Source organism: Perognathus longimembris, chromosome 7 (genome assembly GCF_023159225.1).
Source record: "Perognathus longimembris pacificus isolate PPM17 chromosome 7, ASM2315922v1, whole genome shotgun sequence".
NCBI lineage: Eukaryota > Metazoa > Chordata > Mammalia > Rodentia > Heteromyidae > Perognathus > Perognathus longimembris.
The window spans coordinates 30,333,544-30,358,301 of NC_063167.1; the positions used below are offsets into that span (position 1 = coordinate 30,333,544).

The 24,758-nt window shown below is 43.5% G+C and overlaps 1 protein-coding gene across 4 annotated transcripts in view; it reads left to right on the plus strand.

Annotated features, from left to right (window-relative positions):
- The first annotated feature begins 4,675 nt into the window (after positions 1–4,675).
- Mast2 (microtubule associated serine/threonine kinase 2) overlaps positions 4,676–24,758 on the plus strand; it is a 126,380-nt gene continuing 106,297 nt past the window's right edge. For 3 of the 4 annotated variants that reach the window (XM_048351206.1, XM_048351208.1, XM_048351207.1), the window contains exons 1-2: positions 4,676–5,158; positions 22,406–22,553. In XM_048351206.1, coding sequence (XP_048207163.1) covers positions 4,979–5,158; positions 22,406–22,553 — 328 coding nt within the window. In that variant the 5' untranslated portion in view covers positions 4,676–4,978. The remainder of the gene's footprint in view (positions 5,159–22,405; positions 22,554–24,758) is intronic. The other variant, XM_048351209.1, reaches the window with a different exon arrangement.

Genomic DNA, 24,758 nt, shown 5'->3' on the forward strand with positions numbered 1-24,758 from the left:
TTCTTCCCGCTCAAGGCTAGCACTCTGCCACTTGAGCCACAGCGCCGCTTCTGGCCGTTTTCTGTATATGTGGTGCTGGGGAATCGAACCTAGGGCCTCGTGTATCCAAGGCAGGCACTCTTGCCACTAGGCTATATCCCCAGCCCCCTTATCTTTATATCATCCCCTAGACATGCAAGCCACTGAAATGGACAGAATGGAGCCATGATTGGCTCCCAAGGTACCAAAAAGAAAAAGGGGGAAATGAAGTGCCAGACTTTGAAGTCAGGCCCCATTTTACCACGTGAACCCCATTTTACCACGTGAACCCCATTTTAGAATTGAACCCTGAGCCAATCAGATTTGTACCTGTGTCCTAATCTTGCTTGCTTGAACACCTGATTGTTGTAACCTTGTTCTTTGCCTTTATAAGCCCTGTGTAATCACAGCTCGGGGCTTCCTCCTAACCTCCGCTGTGTCGGTGGGTAGGAAGAGGCCCGAGTTGCAGCTCGCTTAAATAAAGCCTTACCTTGCTTTTGCATTTTGGAATGTCTGAGTCTCGGTGGTCTTCTTGGTGGTGGTCTTGCGACTTGGCACAACAAGCACCACGGCCGGTTTAATTGAAGATAGGAGTTTTATGGACTTTCCTGCCTGGGCTGGCTTTGAACCACGAAACTCAGATCTCAGCCTCCTAAGTAGCTAGGATCACAGGCTTGACCCACCAGAACCTGGTAGTGTTACTAATTTTAAGGATTGTGAGAGAGTGATCAATACTAGAATGGTAAATTAGCATGCATTAGATAAATATATATCAAGTATGAGACTAGAATATTAAAGTGAGCTTTGATTAAGATTTAAATACTGTTTTGGGCACAGTGGTGCACACCTGCAATTTCCAGTGCTTGGAAGGGTCAGGCAGGAGGGATAATGAGATTGTGGGAAGTCTGGGTTACCGAGACAGATCTCAAATCCCACCCCCCCACAAGAATATATTAAAAAAAAATTTTTTTTTTTTTGTTTGTGGAGCTTGAACTCTGGGCTTGAGCACTGTCCCTAAGCTCTTCAGCTCAAGGCTAGTGCTCTACCACTTGAGCCACAGCACCACTTCCAGTTTTCTGGTGGTTAATTGGAGATAAGCGTCTCATATGGCCTAGAGGTAAAGTGCTCGCCTCCTATATACATGAAGCCCTGGGTTTGATTCCTCAGCACCACATATGTAGAAAAAAGCCAGAAATGGCGCTGTGGCTCAAGAGGTAGAGTGCTAGCCTTGAGCAAAAAGAAGCCAGGGACAGTGCTCAGGCCCTAAGTCCAAGCCCCAGGACTGGCAATAAAAACAAAACACAAGAGTCTCACTGACTTTCCTGCCCTGGCTGGCTTGCAATCTTCAGATCTCAGCCTCCTAAATAGCTAGGAATACAGGCATGAGCCACCGATACCCAGCTTAAAATACTTTTATCTATAGCATTAAATTGGGAACATTATGAAATTTTTGTTGCCTCAGGAGAAAATATGTATTTATTTAAAAATACATTTGTTGTCCAATATAGTCTTTTAGATCATCTAAGGTTAACTAACTTTATTCACTTCCACTAAACAAAGTCATATATTTGGTGACAATACAGACCCTTTGTGTATGATTTAATTACTATAAACTTAGCAGCTTAAAATAACACATCATCATCTTCCAGTCCTGGTCTGGCTTAGTTGGGTTCTCTGATTCAGCATCTCACTAACCTCATCAATGTGACAGGTGGTTATATTCTTATCTGGTGATTCAAGTGGAGGAAGGCCTGTCTCCAAGCTCATTTATATTGTTGGTGGAGTCCATTTCCTCCTGGTTGTGAGACTGAGCACTTTAGAGACTGTTTTATAGACTGGTATCCCAGATGCTGCCCTCAGCATCTACAGGTTGCTTGCAACTTTCCTACCATCTATCTCTCTTCACAGGCAGAAGATAACATGAACTGCTTCTTCAAGGCCATTATGAGAGAGTCTTATACATAATATTATCATGAAATTGGTAATAAATTATCTTTGCTATATCTTACTGATTAGAAATAAATCACAAATTCCATATACATGTAGAGGAAGAGGATGATACTAGGATGTAAGTCCTGAGGAAGATGTAGATTATGAGCACTACCTTAGAGTATGTCTGCCCCATGCTGACTTTCCCAGTCCCAATAGTGGAAGACAAGTGGAATAGGTTCCTGGTCCTAAGTTATCAAAGTTGAGTCTGCGGATTTTCTACTAATAACTGGTCATTCAAAGCCCAAGAAGCATATAATATTACATTGTATATATAATTATAAAGGATGATAGAATTGAACAGAAATCGGAGAAACAAGTTTAGGAAACATCAGTGACAATCTCAGGACACTACTATCTCTACTACCAGACAATGTGGTAGGCTGCAGCTAAGCACCCCAGGAAAGGAACTCTAGCCTTTTCTTCATAGTTGCATGACCATTTGGATTCAAAGGATGTTTTCGGTGCTTGTAACCAAGAATGTGACAGACCTTATTTTGCAGCTGTTATAGCCATAAATAGATGTCACAGCATGGAATAATAGGAGAAAGATAGTCAGAGGCCAGATTTTGAATGCCCTTGCCAGCAATACTAGGTATATGATTCATCTTGAGATTCACTTAACTGTTTTAAGCAAGAGAGTAATATGGTATATGAAGATTTTCTGTTGTTGTTGGTGGTCCTGGGGCTTGGAGCTGTCTCTGAGCTTTTTTTCTCCTTTGAGCCACAGTACCACTTCCAATTTTCTGGTGATTAACTGGAGATAAAGAGTCATACTGATTCCTGCTTGGTCTGAATTTGAATCATGATCCTCAGACTTCAGTCTCTTCGGTAGCTAGGATGATAGTCATGAGTCACCAGCAGGTTTTTGTTAAGGCCTTGTGGAGGACAGGTTTTTGTTATTGTGTAAGTACTGGGGCTTAAATTCAGGGCCTCACACTTCTTGCTAGGCTTTTTTTTTTTTTTGCCAGTCCTGGGGCTTGAACTCAGGGCACCATTTCTGGCTTTTTCTTTTTAATGTGGTACTGAGGAATTGAACCCAGGGCTTCATGCACGCTAGGCAAGCACTCTATCACTAAGCAACATTCCCAGCCCCCTTGCTTGGCTTTTTTACTCAAGGTTTTACTCTATCCCTTAAGCCATAGCTCCACTCCTTGCTTTTTGCTGGTTAAGTGGAGATAAAAATCTCATGATCTTTTCTGCTTAGGATGCGGTGGATCTTCAGCTATCAGCCTCTTGAGTAGCTAGGATTACAGGTATGGGTCACCAGCACCCAACAGGACAATAGCTTTGAAGAGAATGAGACTAGGTGAACCAGTTGGAAAGTTTTCCAGGTCAAGCAGATAAGAGAAGATAAGATTTGACTTGAGGTGGTGTCAGTAGGATGAAAATAGGAGGCAGATTGAAGAGATGGTAAGGTTACCAAACCAATGGGATTTTAATGTTTGGATGTGAAGGAAGGAGTCCAGGGTGACTTTGTGGTTTTCACTTGAGGTGACTGGATGGGTGGCCAAGGAACTAACCCGGTTGGACAGGGACTATAGGAGGAGGCTGTAGAGTATGTTGTGGGTAGGCTCTGGTAGGTATCTGATCTGATTTCTATTTGAAGTCTGTTCAGCTATACCATCATTAGCTGTGTGATGCGGAGCATCTGATAGAACTTGAACCTGTAAATGAAATTGTACAAGAAACAATACAATTTACCTCTTTATGTGAACTGAACAACCCAGTTAGGCACTCTAACATGCTAGCTGTTATTTACTGCTCAGAGTTCAGAGAGGAGGCCCAGTACAAATGGGTAAGGCCAGAGGAAAGGCTTCTGGGAATGAACTCTGGTTAGGTCAAAGAGAGGAAATAGTGTTGTGGCAGACCAATTGAAGCCAGGAGGCCAGGCAAGGCTGAGCAGCCGCCACTGTTGCTAAGCAGATGAGTCATTGGAGGCGTCAGGTCAGGCCGCCCAGGCTACAGCAAGCTGTACTGTGCTACAGGATGACTTCACTGTCAGTGGAGGGCCCTGGGGAACCTTCCGGAAGCCTTTTTTTTTGGGGGGGGGGGAGGGTCTTTTCCCTACCCGTAGGAATCCATCAGTTTTTCCCCTTTCTCCAGGGCTTTCACACGCTGTCTTACCCTTTGGAGTAAGAAACAGTATTAAAGGGACAGAAGAGTTGGTCTGGGTGACCCGGTGTGTTTCACTTCACCTCAGTCTTCTTCCTTATCTGAAACGTGAGAACGCGCAGACTTGGCCAGGGTCTGCAGGCATTCAGTAAAAATAAATAAATAAAAATACTTTTTTTTTTATCCTGTTAACTGTGTTCGTGGTCACCACGGTGCTGGGATCCAGGCCGATCCCAGCTGCCACGTCTTTCTCTGTCTCGTTTGCTCTCATTTTTGGATCCCCAGCAAGCATGGCCGACCCTTTTTTGAACGGATGAATGGAAGAATCAATGAGCGTCCCGCCGCAGCCGCAGCCGCAGCCGCAGCCGCAGGCCACCCGCCGGGACAGCCCCGCCCCCTTCCGCTGCCAGGGCCTCGCGGTGGGGGCCACGGGAGGGTCTTTCGTGACCGTTCGCTGGCGCGTGCGCGGGAAGCTGCGCGCGTCCGGCGGCGGCGGGCGGGCTTTCCGTGCGCGCGCGCGAGGGGCGGGGCCGGCCGGAGGCTGGCGGGCTGGTGGGCGGGCGGGCGGCTGGCTGGCTGCGGGGCCGGCGGCGGGTGGCCGGCCGAGCGTGTGCCGGGAGGCTGAAGACTGGTCGGCGGCGATGCTGCCTCCTTGGTGAGGGACGCCGGGGAGGTCTCGGCGCGTGAGCCCGCCGGAAGCGCTGAGGCACTGCGGGCTGCTAGGGTCGGTGGCTTTCGGGCGTCCCGCCCGGCCATGGTGGCCGCGGGCGGTGGTTGCCGCGGCACAGCCGCGGCCCGGGGCCGGACGAGGCCGGGACAGTCGGGGTGCTAACGCCCGCGGGGCCCAGCTTTAGATATGAAGCGGAGCCGCTGCCGCGACCGACCGCAGCCGCCACCGCCTCCCGCCCGCCTGGAAGAAGGGGCTCCGCGGGCGACCGAGTTGCCTCAGCCCTTAGCCCCGCGCCGGCGAGTGCCGCCCGGCAGGCAGCGGCTGGAGGAGAGGACCGGGCCCACCGGGCCTGAGGGCAGGGAGCAGGTAGGGCGGGCCGGGGTCGGGCTGGGATCCGGGCTGGGGTGAGGGGTCTGTATGGGAGAGTGGGGGAGGGGACCTCAGGCTGGGGGACCCCAGCTGGGGCTTCCGAGGGGGGGAGCTGAGGAGTTTGGGAGGATGTGGTGGTCTGGGCTTGAAATGGAAATGAAGTACAAGAATTAAAAAAAAAAAAAAAAAGAAAAGAAAAAGAAAAAGGTCTTCAGGAACCAGGGGCTCTGGATGTCTGGATGAGAAGGGTCGCTGGAATGTGGGCTGGGCGAATAAGCTGCAAAGTGTAGGCTTACTAAAGGGGTATTTATTGAGTTATGCAGAAGAGTAGATAACATTAGGGGAGACATGACAAGAGTGTTTGGAGGTGTCCCTACGACGGTAAGAAGGGACATTCCTAAATGTTCACTGATCTGGGCATCTATAGTTTTGTACTAGTGTGTGCAGAATCTTTTAACATTCTTCTTAACCATCTACTTCATGAGGAATCAGAAACAAAAAAAACAAGAAAATAACACTTTCATGAGTGCAATCCCAAGCCCAATGTTGTAAACCAAGAATTTATAGATCTAGGCTCTGGGCCTTTCAGTTTACCACTGAAAACACCTTAATGAGAAAGATAGAAAGCAATGTAAAATTCTTCGTGTGGTTTCTCAATCGACAGGATCAGTTTATATAATTTATTAGACAATAGTAGGTTTATTTATGAGTAGAGGATAAAGGTCAGTAGCAATAGGAAGTTCAGTGAAAGGATATATGATCCTTGATCTTGTTGGGTTTGCAGAAAAATGTTCTGAAGATCTCTTAGTGACAGCTTGTTTTGCACACATCTCTTCAGATCCTAGTGACTTCATCCTTGAATCTTTCAGGATTTCATGTAGGTCTCTAGGCTCTTTCCCCTTATTTAAATAAATATCTTTATTGGACATCATTATTATATAGCCTATGTCCCCCGCCCCCCCATCTTTTATTCATTGAGTCTGAGTAAACTGAACCACTGGCTATTTCTCCTGTTGCTTCCAGGGTGCTGGGTATTATCCATTTACTGTAATCTCAGTACCATTCTGAATAACCCCAAATGTCCAAAACTTTTTTTTTTTTTGGTGTTGGTCCTGGGTCTTGAACTCGGGGTCTGGGTGCTGTCCCTGAGCTTCTTTTGCTCAAGGCAAGCACTCTACCACTTTGAGCCACAGTGTCACTTCCAGTTTTCTGAGTGGTTTATTGGAGATAAGAGTCTAACAGACTTTTCTGCCCCAACTGGCTTTAAACCATGATCCTCAGATCTCAGCCTCTGAGTAGGTAGGATTACAGGCGTCAACCACCAGTGCCTGACTGTCCCTGAGCTTTTTTTACTCAGGGCTAGTTCTACCACTTGAGCCATAGCTCTACTTCTGGCTCTTTGGTAGTTGGACATAAGAGTCCTGCCTGGCCTGGCTTCGAATAGCAATCCTGGGATCTCAGCCTCTTGAATAGTGAGCACTACAGTTGTGAGCCATAGGTACCTGGCTTCTATTCAAAACTTTTAAAATGGGGCTGGGGATATGGCCTAGTGGCAAGAGTGCTTGCCTCTTATACATGAAACTCTGGGTTCGATTCCCCAGCACCACATATATAGAAAGCAGCCAGAAGTGGCGCTGTGGCTCAAGTGGTAGAGTGCTAGCCTTGAGCAAAAAGAAGCCAGGGACAGTGCTCAGGCCCTGAGTTCAAGCCTCAGGACTGGCCAAAAAAAAAAAAAAAAGATTTGGTCTGGGAATATGGCCTAGTGGCAAGAGTGCTTGCCTCGTATACATGAAGCCCGGGGTTCGATTCCCCAGCACCACATATATAGAAAACGGCCATAAGTGGCACTGTGGCTCAAGTGGCAGAGTGCTAGCCTTGAGCAAAAAGAAGCCAGGGACATGGCACATGGCCTTTCTTGTCTGGGCTAGCTTTGAACTACAACCCTCAGATCTCGGCCTTCTGAGTAGCTAGGATTATAAGTGTGAGCCACCAGCACTAGGTTTCAGTAACTTTTTGTTTCGTTTTGTTTTTCTTGCCAGTCCTGGGGCTTGAACTCAGGGCCTGAGCACTGTCCCTGGCTTCTTTTTGCTCAAGGCTAGCGCTGTATCACTTGAGCCACAGTGCCACTTGTGGCCTTTTCTATGCATGTGGTGCTGAAGAACAGAACCCAGGGCTTCATGTATACAAGGCGAGTACTTTTTTTTTTTTTTTTTTTGCCAGTCCCGGGGCTTGGACTCAGGGCCTGAGCACTGTCCCTGGCTTCTTTTTGCTCAAGGCTAGCACTCTGCCACTTGAGCCACAGCACCACTTATGGCCGTTTTCTGTGTATGTGGTGCTGGGGAATTGAACCCAGGGCTTCATGTATACTAGGCAAGCACTCTTGCCACTAGGCCATATCCCCAGCCCAAGGTAAGTACTTTTTACCATATTCCCAGCTCCCAGTAACTTTTTAAAAATTAAAGTTTGACTTATATACAGTGCACAAATAAATGATGCATTCAATTTATGAATTTTTACTGAATACTGCACTCATGGACATTATGCAGATCATAAATGATGCTTTCAATTTATGAATTTTTACTGAATAATACATTCATATGGACACTATGCAGATCAAGATGGAGAACATTCTTAAGTACCCTCAAGTACTCTCATGTGCTTTCTCCCAGTTACTTACTACCCTCCTCCAAAGGTACTCTGATGACCTCTTTGTTATAATTTTTTTTTGGGAGGGGGGCAGTCCTGGGGCTTGGACTCAGGGCCTGAGCACTGTCCCTGGCTTCTTCTTGCTCAAGGCTAGCACTCTGCCACTTGAGCTACAGCGCCACTTCTGGCCATTTTCTGTATATGTGGTGCTGGGGAATCGAACCCAGGGCCTCATGTATACGAGGCAAGCACTCTTGCCACTAGGCCATATCCTCAGCCCCACTTTTTTTTTTTCATTGTCTAATTTTCCTTTGTGAATGTGGGATGGATGGATATTAAAATTTTCTTTCAAATAAAAATACAGTGCATTGCTGCTTGTGAAAAGTTTCATTGGCTAAGAGTTACATGACAAATCTATAGAAGTCTTGGGGGCCTTTATTTTATGTGACTGAATTTGAAAGTCTTCCCTTAGTCTTCGTTCTAAGACTGTATGAATTTTTTTTTTTTTTTTTTGGCAGTCCTGGGCCTTGGACTCAGGGCCTGAGCCCTGTCCCTAGTTTCTTTTTGCTCAAGGCTAGCACTCGGCCACTTGAGCCACAGCACCACTTCTGTCCGTTTTCTGTATATGTGGTGCTGGGGAATCGAACCTAGGGCTTCATGTATTCGAGGCAAGCACTCTTGCCACTAGGCCATATCCCCAGCCCAGACTGTATGAATTTACTGTCTCTGCTGAGTATGTGTTCTTTCTTGATGTTTTCTCTCTTTTTTTTCCCCCTCAAAGTTTCTATTTTACTACGGTTCTTATTTTGTCTTTGTTTTTCTGTCCTTGAAAATGTTCCTAGGATTACAGGCATGAGCCAGGTACCCGTGGCTCATGCCTGTAATCCTAGCTACTCAGGAGACTGAGATCTGAGGATCGTGGTTCAAAGCCAGCCAAAGCAGGAAAATCTGTGCGGCTCTTATCTCCAATTAGCCACCAGGAAACTGGAACTGGCACTGTGGCTTAAAGCAATAGAGCACTAGCCTTGAGCTGAAGAGCTCAGAGACAGTGCTTAGGCTCAGAGTTCAAGCCGTATGACTGACCCCCAAAAAAATTCCTTGATGATATGTCCTCTGTTTTAGCTTGTTCTTTTATTGTTCTGTGTTCTGTAGCAGGCTTACTTTATGCATAGCAAGTGCTTAGGATTGGAAAAAGGGTGGTCTAAAGTCTTATATTCATGACATTGTGTTACAGAACCCCTGTAGAGTCATCTGAACCTTTGGCTGGACTTATTGCCATATCACATTTTTTTTAACCCCACACTTACATTTTTTCACAACTTTTTTTTTTGCCAGTCCTGGGTCTTGGGACTCAGAGCCTGGGCACTGTCCCTGGCTTCTTTTTGCTCATGGCTAGCACTCTGGGTCCTAAGCCACAGTGCCACTTCTGGCTTTTTCAGTATATGTGGTGCTGGGGAATGGAACCCAGGGCTTCATCTGTGCAAGGCAAACACTCTACCACTAGGCCATATTCCCAGCCCCTCACAACTCTTCAGCATTTGTATTTTAACATTTGTGATTTTTCTAATTTGATAGTGACCTTAAAAGTGTATGGTTTGTTATAATTTATAGTTTTCGAAAAGAAAAATTTCAGTTGGTTATGTTATGATTTTTGTATACTCTATTATTGAGGTAGTTAATGACTTCCCCATTGCTTATGACATGGAATAGTACTTGTTATATTTCATATTATATTGTTAATCTATGTTTAGGAATAAGTTCTGACCAGGATGCAGGATGCGATTTATAGGCACCCGTGGTTTTTCAGTAATTAAAATAGAATCTACTGGGGCTGGGGATATAGCCTAGTGGCAAGAGTGCCTGCCTCGGATACACGAGGCCCTAGGTTCGATTCCCCAGCACCACATATACAGAAAACGGCCAGAAGCGGCGCTGTGGCTCAAGTGGCAGAGTGCTAGCCTTGAGCGGGAAGAAGCCAGGGACAGTGCTCAGGCCCTGAGTCCAAGGCCAGGACTGGCAAAAAAAAAAAAAAAAAAAAAAAAATAGAATCTACTGGTTTTCTTTTGAAATATTTTTTTTTGTTGTCGTTGTTGCCAGTCCTGGGGCTTGAACTCAGGGCCTGAGCACTGCCCCTGGCTTCTTTGTGCTCAAGGCTAGCACTTGAGCCACGGCGCCACTTCTGGCTGTTTTCTGTATATGTGGTGCCGGGGAATCGAACCCAGGGCTTCATGTATACAAGGCGAGCACTTTACCACTAGGCCATATTCCCAGCCCGAAATGATGTTGTTGTTTTTTTAAGCGTTGTTTTACCAGATTGGAAATTGCATCTATGGTCTTTACTTTTTTCCATTCCCTTAATCTCCTGAGCCAGTCATTTGTCAGGCTATGCTGATTTTACCTTCATAGCCTCTTTCAAGTCTTTATTGTCCTGGTACTGGTGGCTCACGCCTATAATTCTAGCTACTCAGGAGGCTAAGATCGTAGGATTGTGGTTTGAAGCCAGCTCCGGCTGGAAACTCTTTGAGACTCTTATCTCTAATAAACTATTCAAAAAATCAGAGTGGCGCTGTCGCTCAAGTGGCAGTATGCTCTCCTTGAGCAAAAAGAAGTTCTGGGACAGTGCCCAGGCCCCACAGTTCAAGCCCTAGGACTGGGGGGGACGGGGGGAGCCCAACTAACCAACTAAACAAAAAACCCTTTATTCCCACTTATCAGTACCTTAATTTTTAAAAAATTTTTGCCAGTCCTGGGGCTTGAACTCAGGGCCTGTGCACTGTCCCGAGCTTCTTTTGCTCAAGGCTAACACTACCTTTCAGCCACAGTGTCACTTTTGGCTTTTTCTGTGTGTGTGGTAATGAGGAACCCAGGGTTTCATGCAGGTTAGGCAAGTACTCTACCACTAAGCCACATTCCCAGCCAATACCTTAATTTAGATTTATAAAATTTAGTCTTGGGGGTGCTCGGAAGAAGCCAGGGACAGTGCTCAGGCCCTGAGTCCAAGCCCAGGACTGGCAAAAAATAAATTAATAAATTAATTAATTTAGTCTTGATTATTGCAATACCTTAGTAACATATACTCAGTGTCAGTCTTCTCTAATGATTCTGCATTCTATTAAAAAGGATTAGACCTTATTGCCTACCTGCCTAATAATAGCATGTGCTGAAAATATATTTGTTAAGTGATTATTTCACTCACTTCTTTGCACTTTTTTTAATAAGTAAAATTTAAAATTCGTTTATTTTGGTGGTACTGGTGTTTGAATCTCAAGGCTTTGCATTTGCTTAGCTTTCTTGTTCATCTGGCATACTACCACTTGAGCTATTCCTTCAGCTTGGCTTTTTGCTGATTAATTGAAGATGGAGTCTCTGCTTTTCTGCCCAGGCTGGCTTTAAACTATGATCCTCTGGATCCGACCTTCCTAAGTAGGTAGGATCATAGGTATGAGTTACCAGTGCCAGGTTTGCTTGTTTATTTAGTGGGACTTGAACTCAGCACATATTGTTCTCATCTTGACTTTTTTGCTAGAGGCCAGAACCCCACAACTTGAAGCATACTTTTTTGTTTTGTTTTATTTTTAGCCAGTCCTGGGGCTTGAACTTGGCCTGAGCACTGTCCCTGGCTTCTTTTTGCTCCAGGCTAGCACTCTGCCACTTGAGCCATAGCGCCACTTCTGGCCCTTTCTGTATATGTGGTGCTAAGGAATCGAACCCAGGGCTTCATGTATAGGAGGCAAGCACTTTACCACTAGGCCAAATTCCCAGCCCCTGAACCATAATTTTACTTGCATGTTTTAACTGGTTAAGTAGAGATAAGAATCTCTGGGATTTGTCTGGCTGGGCTGGTTTTGAATGGAGAGCCTTGGATCTGGGCCTCCTGAGTAGCTAGGATTACATTTTACAACCATGTCTGGCTTTACAAAAAATTGCACGTAAATGTCCATATTATGGCATATCATGAGATTTTATATACATATATATAGCATAATAATACAGTCAAGGTAATTAACATATCCATTGCTTCAAACATTTATTTCTGTGTGCTGAAACATTTGAAATCCTCTAAACCGGGTGTGGTGGATATAGGTTTGTAACCCTAGCAATCAGGAGCATGAGGCAGGAAGATGGGGATTTTCAAGCAAGCCTGGGTTTCATAATGAGTTTCACGGCAGCCTGATCTACCTAGTATGATCCTATTTCAAAACCAAAAACAAGAAAAAGCTGGAGTGCCTTGTGCCAGTGGTTCACGCCTGTAATCCTAGCTACTCAGGAGGCTCAGATCTGAGGATCTTGGTTCAAAGCCAGCCAGGCAGGAAAGTTGGTGAGACTCTCATCTCCAATTAACCACCAGAAAATCGGAAGTGGCGCTGTGACTCAAGTGGTAGAGCTCTAGCCTTCAACTGAAGAGCTCAGGGACAGCACCCAGGCCCAGAGTTCAAGTCCCACAACCAACAACAACAAAAAATCTGGAGCACTGGAGGCTTGGATAACCTGTAATTCTAGCTTCCCAGGAGGCTGAGACCTGGAAGAGGTTGGTTTGAAGCCAGCCTGGGCAGATAATTTCCAGTTAATGAGCAAAATGTCACACTGGAGGTGTGACCCAAATGGTAGAATACTATCTGGGAGTAAAAAGTTGAGCAAGAGCTTGATCTGAGTTCAAGCCCCAGAGTTCAAGTGCCAGAATAAAGCTAAAACCAAAGACTGGTGCCTAAGGTTTATGTCTATGATCCTAGCAACTGGGAAGCTGAAACAGAAAGATTGAGGTTTGAGGCCAGCCTGCGTAGAAAAGTTAGTGAGTCCTAATCTCAAAATAACCAGCCAGTTCTACTCAGGAGGCTGAGATCTGAGGATCACAGTTTGAACCCAACCTGAGAAGGAAAGTCCGTGAACCTTATCTCCAATTAACCACCCAATAGCCAGAAGTGGAGCTGTGGCTCAAGTGATAGAGTTGCCAGCCTTGAGTGAAAACACTCAGGTAAAGCGTCTGGGCCTGAGTTCAAGACCAAGTACTGATTTGAACACACAGAAATAACCAGCTAAAAAACAGGTTCTGGAGGCTTTTTTTTTTGCCATGGGGCTTTCTGTCCCTGAGCTCTTTCACTCAAGGCTACAGAGTTCTACCACTTTGAGCCACAGCTCTACTTCTGGTTTTCTGGTGGTTAAAAGGAGACAAGAGTCTCAGGAACTTTCCTGCTAGGATTACAGGTGTGAGCCACAGACACCTGGCTTCTTTTGTTTGAAATGTGCATTATGCTATCATTAACTATAGTCATCCTACTGTTCACTATAATACCAGAATTTATTCATTCACTGTTTGTTTTCTGAAACCTTTAGTGGCTTCTGATTTTCTGTAGAGTAGTAAAGCCTGCCTGACCTGGCATTCAAGGTCTTTTTTGGTATTTTTCACTTTTTGTTAGAAAAGTCATGGTTAGTTGTCCCTTTCCTTGGTTCCTTAGGGCTCTTTGCTTTTCTCTGACATAGCATGGATTATCGAAATTATATTCTCTCTCTTGATTAGTATGTTCTTTGACTGTCCAGACTGTTTTATTTACTGTTGTATACCTATGACTTGTAAAGTACTAGAAACATAATTATTTATCAGAATATTTGTTAGAAACATAGGTATTTTCTCAATGTATGTTGATATTTGCTCAATGTTGTCAGTGTTTGATCAGAGAATGAACTCTTAAAAAGCTGTCTTATTCATCATTGTGTCTAAGCCTCTGGAATTTTGACTAGAATGTAATATGAATTTAGAAATATTTGTTTATGGGGGCTGGGGATATGGCCCAGTGGCAAGAGTGCTTGCCTTGTATACATGAGGCCCTGGGTTCGATTCCCCAGCACCACATATACAGAAAATGGCCAGAAGTGGCGCTGTGGCTCAAGTGGCAGAGTGCTAGCCTTGAGCAAGAAGCAGCCAGGGACAGTGCTCAGGCCCTGAGTCCAAGCCCCAGGACTGGCCAAAAAAAAAAAAACAAAAAAAAAACAAGAAATATTTGTTTATTTTTAGGCACTTTCATATACTTATTTAATCATAAACCTGAAAAGCTTTTTCTTCTATGCCTCTACCTTTATCTGTTAAAAGTCTACTCAAGGGCTAGGGATATGGCCAGTATTAGAGTGCTTGCTGAGCCTGTATGAGGCCCAAGGTTTGATCCCAGCACCACCCACACATGCCAAAAAAAAATGCTACTCAGGCCTCCAGGTGTAACTCAGATGCCACAGAAACTTCTTCTGTGAAATTTTTCCATATGTAATCCCTACAGAATCCATGATTGGACTTAAGGAAATCAACCAATCTCTGAAATTATGGTTATTAAGATTATGTGATTTTAAAAAAAGTAATGTTCTAAGATAGTAAGTTAAATAATGATTAGAAAGCATGTAGCAAGTAGATGCTTAATAAGTATTGTTATATTTGTTTTCTAATATATTCTTTAATCCATTCCTAATTATATAATAGACATTAATAAATGTTTGCTGATTTAAAGGGAGAGTACATGTTTTAGCTTTTATGTCATCCTATATTCATTTATTTCATGTCTGGTCCCTGCTCACTTGCCCCTCCCACCTTCTCTGGCATTGAGCTTTCCAATTTGGGGCCTCATGCTTTCTAGGCCTTTGTTTAACCATTTGAGCAGCCTTTTTTTGTTGTAGCTAATTTTCAGATAGAATCTCAAGCCTTTTGCCCAGTGAGTCTCAGACTGAGATCTTCCTACCTATATCTCCTGAGTAGTTGGGATTTGAGGTTTGCTTCATGGACTATGGTTTACTTGTTGAGATGGGGGTCTTGCTAACTACACTACACCTTGTTCATGTTCATTTCTATTTATAAGTTGTAAATTGTTGTAGTAGGTAGCAGTTTCATCATTTATCTAACATAATTTTTTTTGGCCAGTCCTGGGCCTTGAACTCAGGGCCTGAGCACTGTCCCTGGCTTCCTTTTTTGCTCAAGGCGAGCACTCTGCCACTTGAGCCACAGCGCCACTTCTGGCTGTTTTCTGTATATGTGGTGCTGAGGAATTGAACCCAGGGCCTCATGTATACAAGGCAAGCTCTCTTGCCACTAGGCCATATCCCCAGCCCTATCTAACATAATTTAATGCATGCTTACAGTAAATGCTAAGTAATTATTTGTTGAATAAATGAATAGAAAATGATTCAAAAGTTTTGAATGAGGCTGGTTTGAGAAGCAATAGTAACTAAGAAGCAATAGTAAGAAAAGGAATATTTTGGGAGATAGCAAAAGGTAAGTTTAATTCTAGTTTCTAACACCATCTGTAGTACTGCTGAGGAATTTGAAAAATTATTTTAACAGATTGACTACTCTTTCCTCTGCACTACAATGTTAATACATTGACAAAAACATACAGCAGAAAATATACAGAAGGGAAGCTGACTATTTGTGGTGAGCTATAATTTGATAATTTTTGAGTTTGGAATTAAAGGTATAGATGTTAAAATAAGACTAAAGGAGCCAAAATTGTAGGATTTCAGTACAATGTAAAGGCTAGATTACTTTGGTAATGGTGTGGTTGAGACATGGCATTTTGAGAAACCTTCTGAGTTTTTAGTACAAGTTTATTAACCTCCCTTCCTCTCTTAGTCTGGGTATGGGTAAAGGCTAGCTTCTCAAAACCTGTTATCTTTGAAATGTTTAGTTTAATCAAACTTTCTGGGAAAGGAGTCTTTTATTCCTATTTCCTGCAGGGAATCTCTCTCTCTCTCTCTCTCTCTCTCTCTCTCTCTCTCTCTCTCTCTCTATCTGTCTCTCTCTCACTGTCCCGAGGCTTGAACTCAGGGCTAAGCACTGTCCCTGGCTTCTTTTGCTTAAAGTTAGCACTCTATCACTTGAGCTACAGTGCCATTTCTGGCTTTTTCTGTGCATGTGGTGCTGAGGAATTGAGCCCAGGGTTTCATGCATGCTAGGCAAGTACTCTACTACTAGGTCATATTCCCAGCCTCTCTCCTTTTGTTTTCATTTCTCCCTACTTTATCCTGTTATACTAAAACAAATCCTTGCTAAAACTTTAAGGAAAAAAAGTTTTAGGAAGGTTGGGTGTGGTGGTGGTTCACAACTGTAGTCCTAACTACTTGGGGGTGCTGAGATTAGGAGGATTATGGGTTGCTGCCAACCCCAGAAAAAGATTGAGACCTCATTGCAACAAATGAAAAAAAGATTGGGCCAGGCTCACGCCTGTAATCCTATCTACTCTGGAGGCTAAGATCTGAGGGTTGCAGTTGGAAGCCAGCCAGGAAAGTCCACGGCCTCTTATCTCCAATTAAACACTAAAAAAGCCAGAAGTGGAGTGTGGCTCAAGTGGCAGTTAGCCTTGAGCACAAAAGGCTGGGGCAGAGCCCAGGTTCTGAGTTTAAGTCCTAGGATCAGCACAAAAACAAATAATTTGGATGTGGTAGTTATGTGCCACCTAGCTATAAAGGGTAAATAGGAGGCCACAGTCCTAATTGGCCCCAGCATAAATGTGAGATCCTATTCAGAAGATAATGAAAGCACTTGTGTGCTAATGGCTCTTACTCTGTAGTTCAAGCTACTCAGGAGGCTGAGACCTGAAGATTATGGTTCGAATCCAGCCCTGGCAGGAAAGTCTCTGTGAGTCTTCTCTTCAATTAACCATCAAAATTCAGGAAGTGGAGCTGTGGCTCAAGTGGTAGAGTGCCAGCCAGCCTTGACCAAAAAACTCTGGAACAGTGCCCAGGTCCTGAGTTCAAACCTCCTCATCAGTACATGCACACGCGCACAGACACACATGTACACACACGGAAATGAAGATAATGAAAGGAAAAAGGTTGGAGGTAATTAAAGTGGTAGAATTCTGCCACTGTGTTCAATTTTTAGTACCACCTCCACAAACAAAATAACCCTGTAATTGCCTCATGCATTTGTTTGGTTCACACATTTTTTTAGTACTGTTGGGATTACAGTGGTAAAAAGTCAACAATAGTTTCTTTTTGAAATTTCATCTCACTCAACTTGATGCTCAGTGCACTTGATATGTTTGATCTTTCTATGCTGCGGCTGCTTGAGATCACACTCTGTTTTTCTTTATTTCACTGGAAGTGCTTCAAATGGACAGACATGCCTGTTATCCCAAGCTATGTGAAAGGCTATGATTGTAGTTCTAGGTCAGCACAGGCAGCAAACTCCCAGGAGATTCCATCTCCATGGAGGGAAGCCTGGGTACAGTGGCATGTGTTTGTGGTCAAAGCAATGATGAGATGACTAAAGTAGGTGAACTGCAACTCAAGCTCTTGCCTAGGCAGGGAGCAAAACCCTGTCCTACAAATAAACAGTGAAAAACAGGGTAGAGGAATGGTTCAACAGTATCACTCCAGTTTAGCAAGTGCAATACTATAGTACCCATGCTTTGATGAAATACAAGCAGAAAACTACACAATGAGCAGAAGTCCAACAAATTAAGGGTTAAAGGATGTATGCATCTCCTACTCAGCTTCTCCCTTAGGGAACATTGCTACATTAAAGTTGGCACAGCTGTGATGATACCACAGAACTTTAAAATGTGGGTCCCTGGGGCTGAATTTGTTCTTAATTACGTTTCAAAACCTAAAGAGATCGTACTCTATTCTGAGCCAGTTACTTTTTTCCCTGAAGGGAAAAGAAATGCACAAAGTAAAGCCTCTCTTTCAAATTGAACAAAGCAGGAATAGATTAATAATACCAAAAAAAAAAAAAATCAAAGGTCAAGATGTCGTAACATTTTTTTTCCTAAAAAGAACACTTAAAAAAAAAAAAAACGGGAATGTGGCTTAGCGGTAGAGTGCTTGCCTAGCATGCATGAAACCCTGGGTTTGACTCCTCAGCACCACATAAACAGAAAAAGCCGGAAGTGGTACCATGGCTCAAGTGGTAGAGTGCTAGCCTTGAGCAAAAGGAAGCTAGGGACAGTGCTCAGGCCCTGAGTCCAAGCCCCAGGACTGGCAAACAAACAAAAGAAATAACTATAACCACCCAATCTCTATATGTTCCTTGAAAAAATGATAACTTATTATTGAGTACTCCTTGTTACCATAGGAAGCAACATTATCTAGAGATTAGTTTCTTTCTTTCTTTTTTTTTTTTTTTTGCCAGTTGAGCTTGGACTCAGGGCCTGAGCACTGTCCCTGGCTTCTTATTGCTCAAGGCTAGCACTCTGCCACTTGAGCCACAGTGCCACCTCTGGCCATTTTCTATATATGTAGTGCTGGGGAATCGAACCTGGGGCTTTATGTATGCCAGGCAAGCACTTTTGCCACTAGGCCACATTCCCAGCCCCTAGAGATTAGTTTCTTAAATGTTCACAATTACCCTGTGAAATACATAGTATTAGTTCCATTATTTGTCCAGCTCCCCTCTTCACCCTTGCGCGTATCCCGCCGTATCCTGCCCCATCCCGCCAGGTGGAAAAGCTGGAGTGCGGCCCAGTGTGCAAACCTTGGGGGTGCGTAGTCGCGAGAAGCCCCTCCTGCCTTTGGTCCCTTAAAGAACGACACAAGATGCGAGTGCGGGCAATCTTGGGGTGAGCTTCTGGAACTCCCACTGGGTTTACTGGGCGGGGTATATAACAGTAATGGGCGCAGGAAGGGGAGGGACTAATTGGGTATTAACGATTGGCTACTGAACTGTCCATCATGGTGATGTCACGGAACTTTCCGCAGAGGCAGAGACCACGGCCCACAGAACCGCCTCCTTGGGCTCGGCCTGGCACCATTATAATATCACATATGGCTGAGTCAGAAGGCGGGGCTGGTTTGCTATCTCTTCCAGTAGAACCCGGAAGGGGGTAGGAGGGGCTAGCAGCCAAGCAGCCCCAGGTCTTAAAGGTATAGCCATCCCCTACAATTATTTATGTGGGTTAATGAAGACCTAGAAAGTTTAAGCTATTTATTTCAAATCACAAAATTAGAATTAGAAGTCAATTGGATTTGTAATCTCATTCCTGAGTATTTAATCAAGAAGTATTTATTTATGCTGGACACTGATGGGTCACGCCCATAATCCTGATTACTCCAGAGGCTGAGATCTGAGGATTTTTGGTTCAAGATTCTAAGGCAACCCAGACAGAAACGTTTGTGAAATTCATCTTCAGTGGAGAGAAGCTCCAAGTGGAGTCTGACTGAAGTGAATAGAACACTAGCCCTGAGTGAAAAATCTAAGCAAGGGCTCAAGGCCCTGTGTCCAGTAGTGGCACCAAAACAATAAAAGTAAATTAGTTCCAGAGTTGACTAATTATCAGTCTCAAGTAATCTGTGAAAGTCTTTATAGTTGATTAATATTTCATTGTTGGTGTCATTGTGTGGAATGTTGGTGATCTAGTTTTGTAGCTTTCAAGCTTTGTTTTGGAATTACCTGTAGTGGGCTTTGTAAAACTGATTGCTGGCCCCACCCCCAGAATTACTAATATAGTACTTCGGAGTGGGGGTCTAAGAATTTGTATTTGTAAGTTCAGTGTTGCTTATTTGGGGACTGCATTTTGAGAATCACTGTTTTGGATGAGAAGAAAACTATTCTATCTCCTTTCTTTCTTTTTTTTTTTTTTTTTTTTTGGCCAGTCCTGGGCCTTGAACTCAGGGCCTGAGCACTGTCCCTGGCTTCTTCCCACTCAAGGCTAGCACTCTGCCACGTGAGCCACAGCGCCACTTCTGGCCGTTTTTTCTGTATATGTGGTGCTGGGGAATCGAACCTAGGGCCTCGTGTATCCGAGGCAGGCACTCTTGCCACTAGGCTATATCCCCAGCCCCTATTCTATCTCCTTTGGTTTTCTTTCTTTGGGCTAGGCATTTTTAATTCCCCTAATAGTTGGGAAATGAATATAATTTGTATTTATGCTAATATTCATATTCTCATAATAGTGTTTTATTTGTAAGCATGTTTCATTTTCTGTACCCCCTGGCTGTCAAGCATATCACCCAAGCCAGGAATCTAGAAGTCATCCTAAATGCCCTCTCTTTTTAAATTCTTTATTTTACTTTGAATTTTTTCCCCCCATGGGGCTTGAACTCTGGGCCTGGGTGCTGTGCCTCAGGTCTTTAGCTCAAGGCTAGCGCTCTACCACTTGAGCCATAGAGCCACTTCTGAAATTTTTTGATTGTAAAAATAATAGAAATAAGTTTGACCTAACTTAAACATTAAGGAGGAGCTTGTGTAGGATTACAGTGTCATTCCATTGAACCACATGCCCTGGAGGTTTACTGGGCTTCATTAGGGGAGACATTGGCACTAGAAAACTATTCAAAGTAAGGACAGAAGTAAGGAAGAAAGGTTTATTTCTCTTGTCTCTTTGTCTCCCCGGACCCTTGTGGTTCTGTCTTGCTCTATGATCCAATCCTGACTGGTTACTTATGAGTAAATCCATTATTGTATTGTTGCTTCAAAATGTTTATTCTGGTTGTGAAAAAGAGGGAAGACAACAAAGCGTTCATGCTGAGTGATTACATTCATAAAAAGGTTTTTGCACTTTGTATAAGTATTTATGCTGTTAAAATGCGGGAGAGAGGGACCAGAATAATGACTAGAAGGAGAATAAGATGGCTTTGAAGAGTATTGGTGTGTCTCTTAATTTTGATTCTAGTTACATGGGTGAGTTCAATTTGGGAAAATATATTGTAAGGTCCACCCCTGGGAGGGCTCCATGCAGATGCCTTCCACCTATTTAAGTCTACACCCAGCAACCTAAGTAACTGGCACACCTGGAGGCAGTTACCTCCCCCTTCTCTGAGGTCACATTCAATCCACCTGGCCATATCTCCCATCTTTTCCTATATAATCTGGCTCAACACAGTCCCCACTCTCTTTCCTTTTCTCTTTTACTCTCTCTTGCTCTTTTCTTTCTTCCTTCCCTTTTATCTCCCCACACCTCCATCTAATGCAGACTGGCAGTTTGCTTTCCCCCCAATAAACTCCTTTCTGCCTAAACCATGTGGCAGGTTTCCTTTCTGACAAACCTTACATATATTGAGTTATTTGCCTTGGTACATATACTCCTCTGAAGTGAACACTATACTCCATTAATGGTTAAAAAAAGTCATCCTTGCTTAAAAGTTAAATTTTGTATCTAATTTAACTTGTATTTTCTTTCCTTTGCCAGCTTTTGACAGAAGAGTGTAGGAACAAGAAAGGTTATAATCTACTTCATTTTAGTTCTCCTTTGTTTTCTGGCTTTTTTTTTTTTCTCTTTTGCCAGTCCTGGGGCTTGAACTCAGGGCCTGAGCACCATCCCAGAACTTCTTTTTCTCAAGGCTAGTGCTTTACCACTTGAGCCACAGCGCCACTTCTGGCTTTTTGTGTTTATGTGGTGCTGAGGAATCGAACCCAGGGTTTCATGCACTCTAGGCAAGCACTCTACCACTAAGCCACATTTACAGCCTTTATTGTGTTTTCTCTTGTGGCTGTTAGCATTTGCATAGTGCAAATTACTTCTAACTTATTTTCTTCCTTTCCCTAGTACTAGCGATTAAACCAGGACTTCTTGACCACTAGGCAAAATATTCTGCCCTGGAACCACTCTCCTAGCCTCAAGTTTTACTTTATTTTTGTGCCAGTTCTGGGGCTTGAACTCAAAGCCTGGGTGCAATTCCTACTTTTTTTTTGCTCAAAGCTATCTTTTCCAGTTGAGCCACAGCCCCACTTCTGGCTTTTTTGGTGTTTAATTGGAGATAATAGTCTCATGAACTTTCTTGCCTGGCCTGGCTTTGAACCGTGATTCTCGATCTCAACCTTCTGAGTATCTAGGATTACAGCTGTGAGTCATTGGTGCCTGGCTTCAAGTTTAATTTGTAAATGCTAAGTGGCCCAGGACTAGCAAACAAACAACAACAACAAAAAATAGGTCAAGGGATGAGAATGTGGCTTAGAGGTAGAATGCTTGCCTAGCATGCATGAAGCCCTGGGTTCGAATTCTCGGGACCACATACAGAGAAAAAGCCAGAAGTGGTGCTATGACTCAAGTAGTAGAAGGCTAGCCTTGTGCAAAAGAAGCTCAAGGAGGGGAGGGGGCTGGGAATATGGCCTAGTGGTAAAGTGCTTGTCTCATATACATGAAGCCCTGGGTTCCATTCCTCAGCACCACATATATATATATATATATATATATATATATATATATATATATATATATATATAAAGCCCAAAGTGGCACAGTGGCTCAAGTGGCAGAGTGCTAGCCTTGAGCAAAAAGAAGCCAGGGACAGTGCTCAGGCCCTGAGTTCAAGCTCCAGGACTGGCAAAACAAAAAAAGAGAGAGACCACTCTGAAGTCTTGCCTCAAAAATAAATGAGTAAACAAACAAAATAAAAAGGTGTGTGTGTGGGGGTGTGTGTCTTTAATCATCTTCTTTAACTCAAGGCTGGTATTCTGTGGCTTTAGTCCTCTTGTAATCTTTCTCTTATTTTTCCTTTGGCATTTCACAATCACTATTCTGTATCATTACATAGTGTACCAAGGTTTTAGTAAGAACTGTGGTTCTAGCGTTAGCTGTTAAATAGAAAATATAAAATATTGGTACTTAATGAATGTTTTCTATAAAGTTCTTATGCTTCAGGAAATATACTGAAAATTGATGTTTTATTTTTTATTCTTTCAAGGATGTGGTAACTGGACTTAGTCCCCTGCTCTTTAGGAAGCTCAGTAATCCTGACATATTTTCATCTACTGGAAAAGCTAAGCTCCAGCGACAACTTAGTCAGGATGATTGTAAGTTACGAAGAGGAAGCCTGGCCAGTTCTCTGTCAGGTCAGTATCTGTTTGTTTGTTTTTTAATCTATTTTTTATTTTTGTTTAATGAAATATAGGGGAGGAAGGGGTTTGGAAGTGGGACTCAGTTGGTAGAGTGCTGGCCAATGAGGGAAAGCAGCAGGTACCAAGTATGAGTTCAGGTCTTAGACCTGAAAAAGAAAAGAAACATAGGGGATGGGGGTGTTGCTCAGTGGTAGAGAGTGGGCTTAGTATGTGTAGACACTGGCTCCCATCTTTAGAAACAAAAAGAGAAAGATATTTTTCTGGCAGATTTGTATAGAACACTTATGGATAGGCTGCTTTCTTTTTTCCTACTACTTTATGGACTCTGAATGCTTACCACCTGAACCTAGTGGGATTCCTGGCTGACCAAATATTCTTGGTTGCTTTCTTTCTGAGTTTTGCTCTATTCCCACTTCTGTGAATCCCCTTTCCTTCTCTCCTCTTCCCTCTTTGCCTTTCTTTCCCCTTTCCTCCCCTTTACTGGGGAGCTTGAGGTCAGGGCCTCATGCTCTTGTTACAAGGCTTTCTTGCTCATGTTAATGGTCTTTTCTGTCCAGGCTGGCTCTGAACCATGATCCTTCAGAACTAAGACTCCCAAGTAGTTAAAATTACAAGTGTGAGCCACTGGGGCTCAGCTTCTTTCCCTGAAGTCCACAAATGCCTTCTTATCCCCTCCAAAGGAAAGGCAATTTAAAATTTTAAAGGAAAAATTATACAATGAGATCATGGTCCAAAGAGAAAGCAATTAAGATGAAACATAATTTTAATTAATCAATAGAATATATAAAGGAATCTGTTTGACTATAGCTAAACAATAACACAACAGTAGAGGAAAAATGTAATTCTGCCTTACTACAAAGATCCAGTAATAAGTAATTTTCAATTTCCTTTTTTTTCAGTTCCTTTCCAGGAGTCTCCTATATTGGAATTTTTTTCTTGTACTGGAATCTGTGTTTTTTGGTCATATATTTAATCAGATATAGACATTTCTGGTTTGCTTTTCTATAGAATTCTGCTTAGCTTTTAGAGAGGTTTATTATTTTTTCATTGTCTGTGAGTAGATAGAATTTTAAATTTTATTTGACATAATATCTTTTTTCTTGGTCAGTCTTGGGACTTAAACTTAGAGCCTGGGCACTATCCTTGAGCTTCTTTGTTTTTGTTTTTGTTGCCAGTCCTGGGGCTTGAACTCAGGGCCTGAGCACTGTCCCTGGCTTCTTTTTGCTCAAGGCTAGCACTTTGCCACTTGAGCCACTGTGCCACTTTGGGCTTTTTCTATATATATGTGGTGCTGAGGAATGGAACCCAGGGCTTCATGTATATGAGACAAGCACTTTACCACTAGGCCATATTCCCAGCCCCCTCCTTGAGCTTCTTTTGCTCAAGGCTAGCCTTCTACTACTTGAGTCATAGCACCACTTCTGGCTTTTTCTCTGTATGTGGTCCCGAGAATTTGAACCCAGGGCTTCATGCATGCTAGGCAAGCATTCTACCTCTAAGCCACATTCTCATCCCTTTACCTATTTTTTTTTTGCCAGTCCTGGGACTTGAACTCAGGGCCTGAGCACTGTCCCCGGCTTCTTTTTGCTCAAGGCTAGCCTTGAGCCACAGTGCCACTTCTGGTTTTTTCTTTATATATATGGTGCTGAGGAATGGAACCCAGGGCTTCATGTATGTGAGGCAAGCACTCCACCACTAAGTCATATTCCCAGCCCCTTTAAAGAAATACCTTTAAAAATTATTTGCGCTGGCACTGGTGGCTCATGCCTGTAATCCTAGTTACTCAGGAGGCTAAGATCTGAGGATCACAGTAAAAAGCCAGCCCAGGCTGGAAAGTCCTCAAGACTCTTATCTCCAGTTAACCACCAGAAAACCAAAGTACCGCTGTGGCTCAGTGGTAGGCTAACCTTGAACTGAAGAGCTCAAGGACAATACCCAGGCCCCGAGTTCAAGGTCCACGACCAACAGCAACAACAAAAAATTATTTGGATCAGCTGTTTTTCTTCAGAGCATTCAACAATCAAAATCCAATATTTTGCTCTAAAATGCTATATTCTTTGCATCCTTTGGGGGTAATTTCATGACAGCTGGGTTGTGAAGCGAGGAAATGTGGTTGTATTTGATAGTTATTTTTACAGAATTTTTAGTTAATCGGATTTCAACTCTTGCTTTCTTAGGTATTTTTGTTTCTGGGCATAA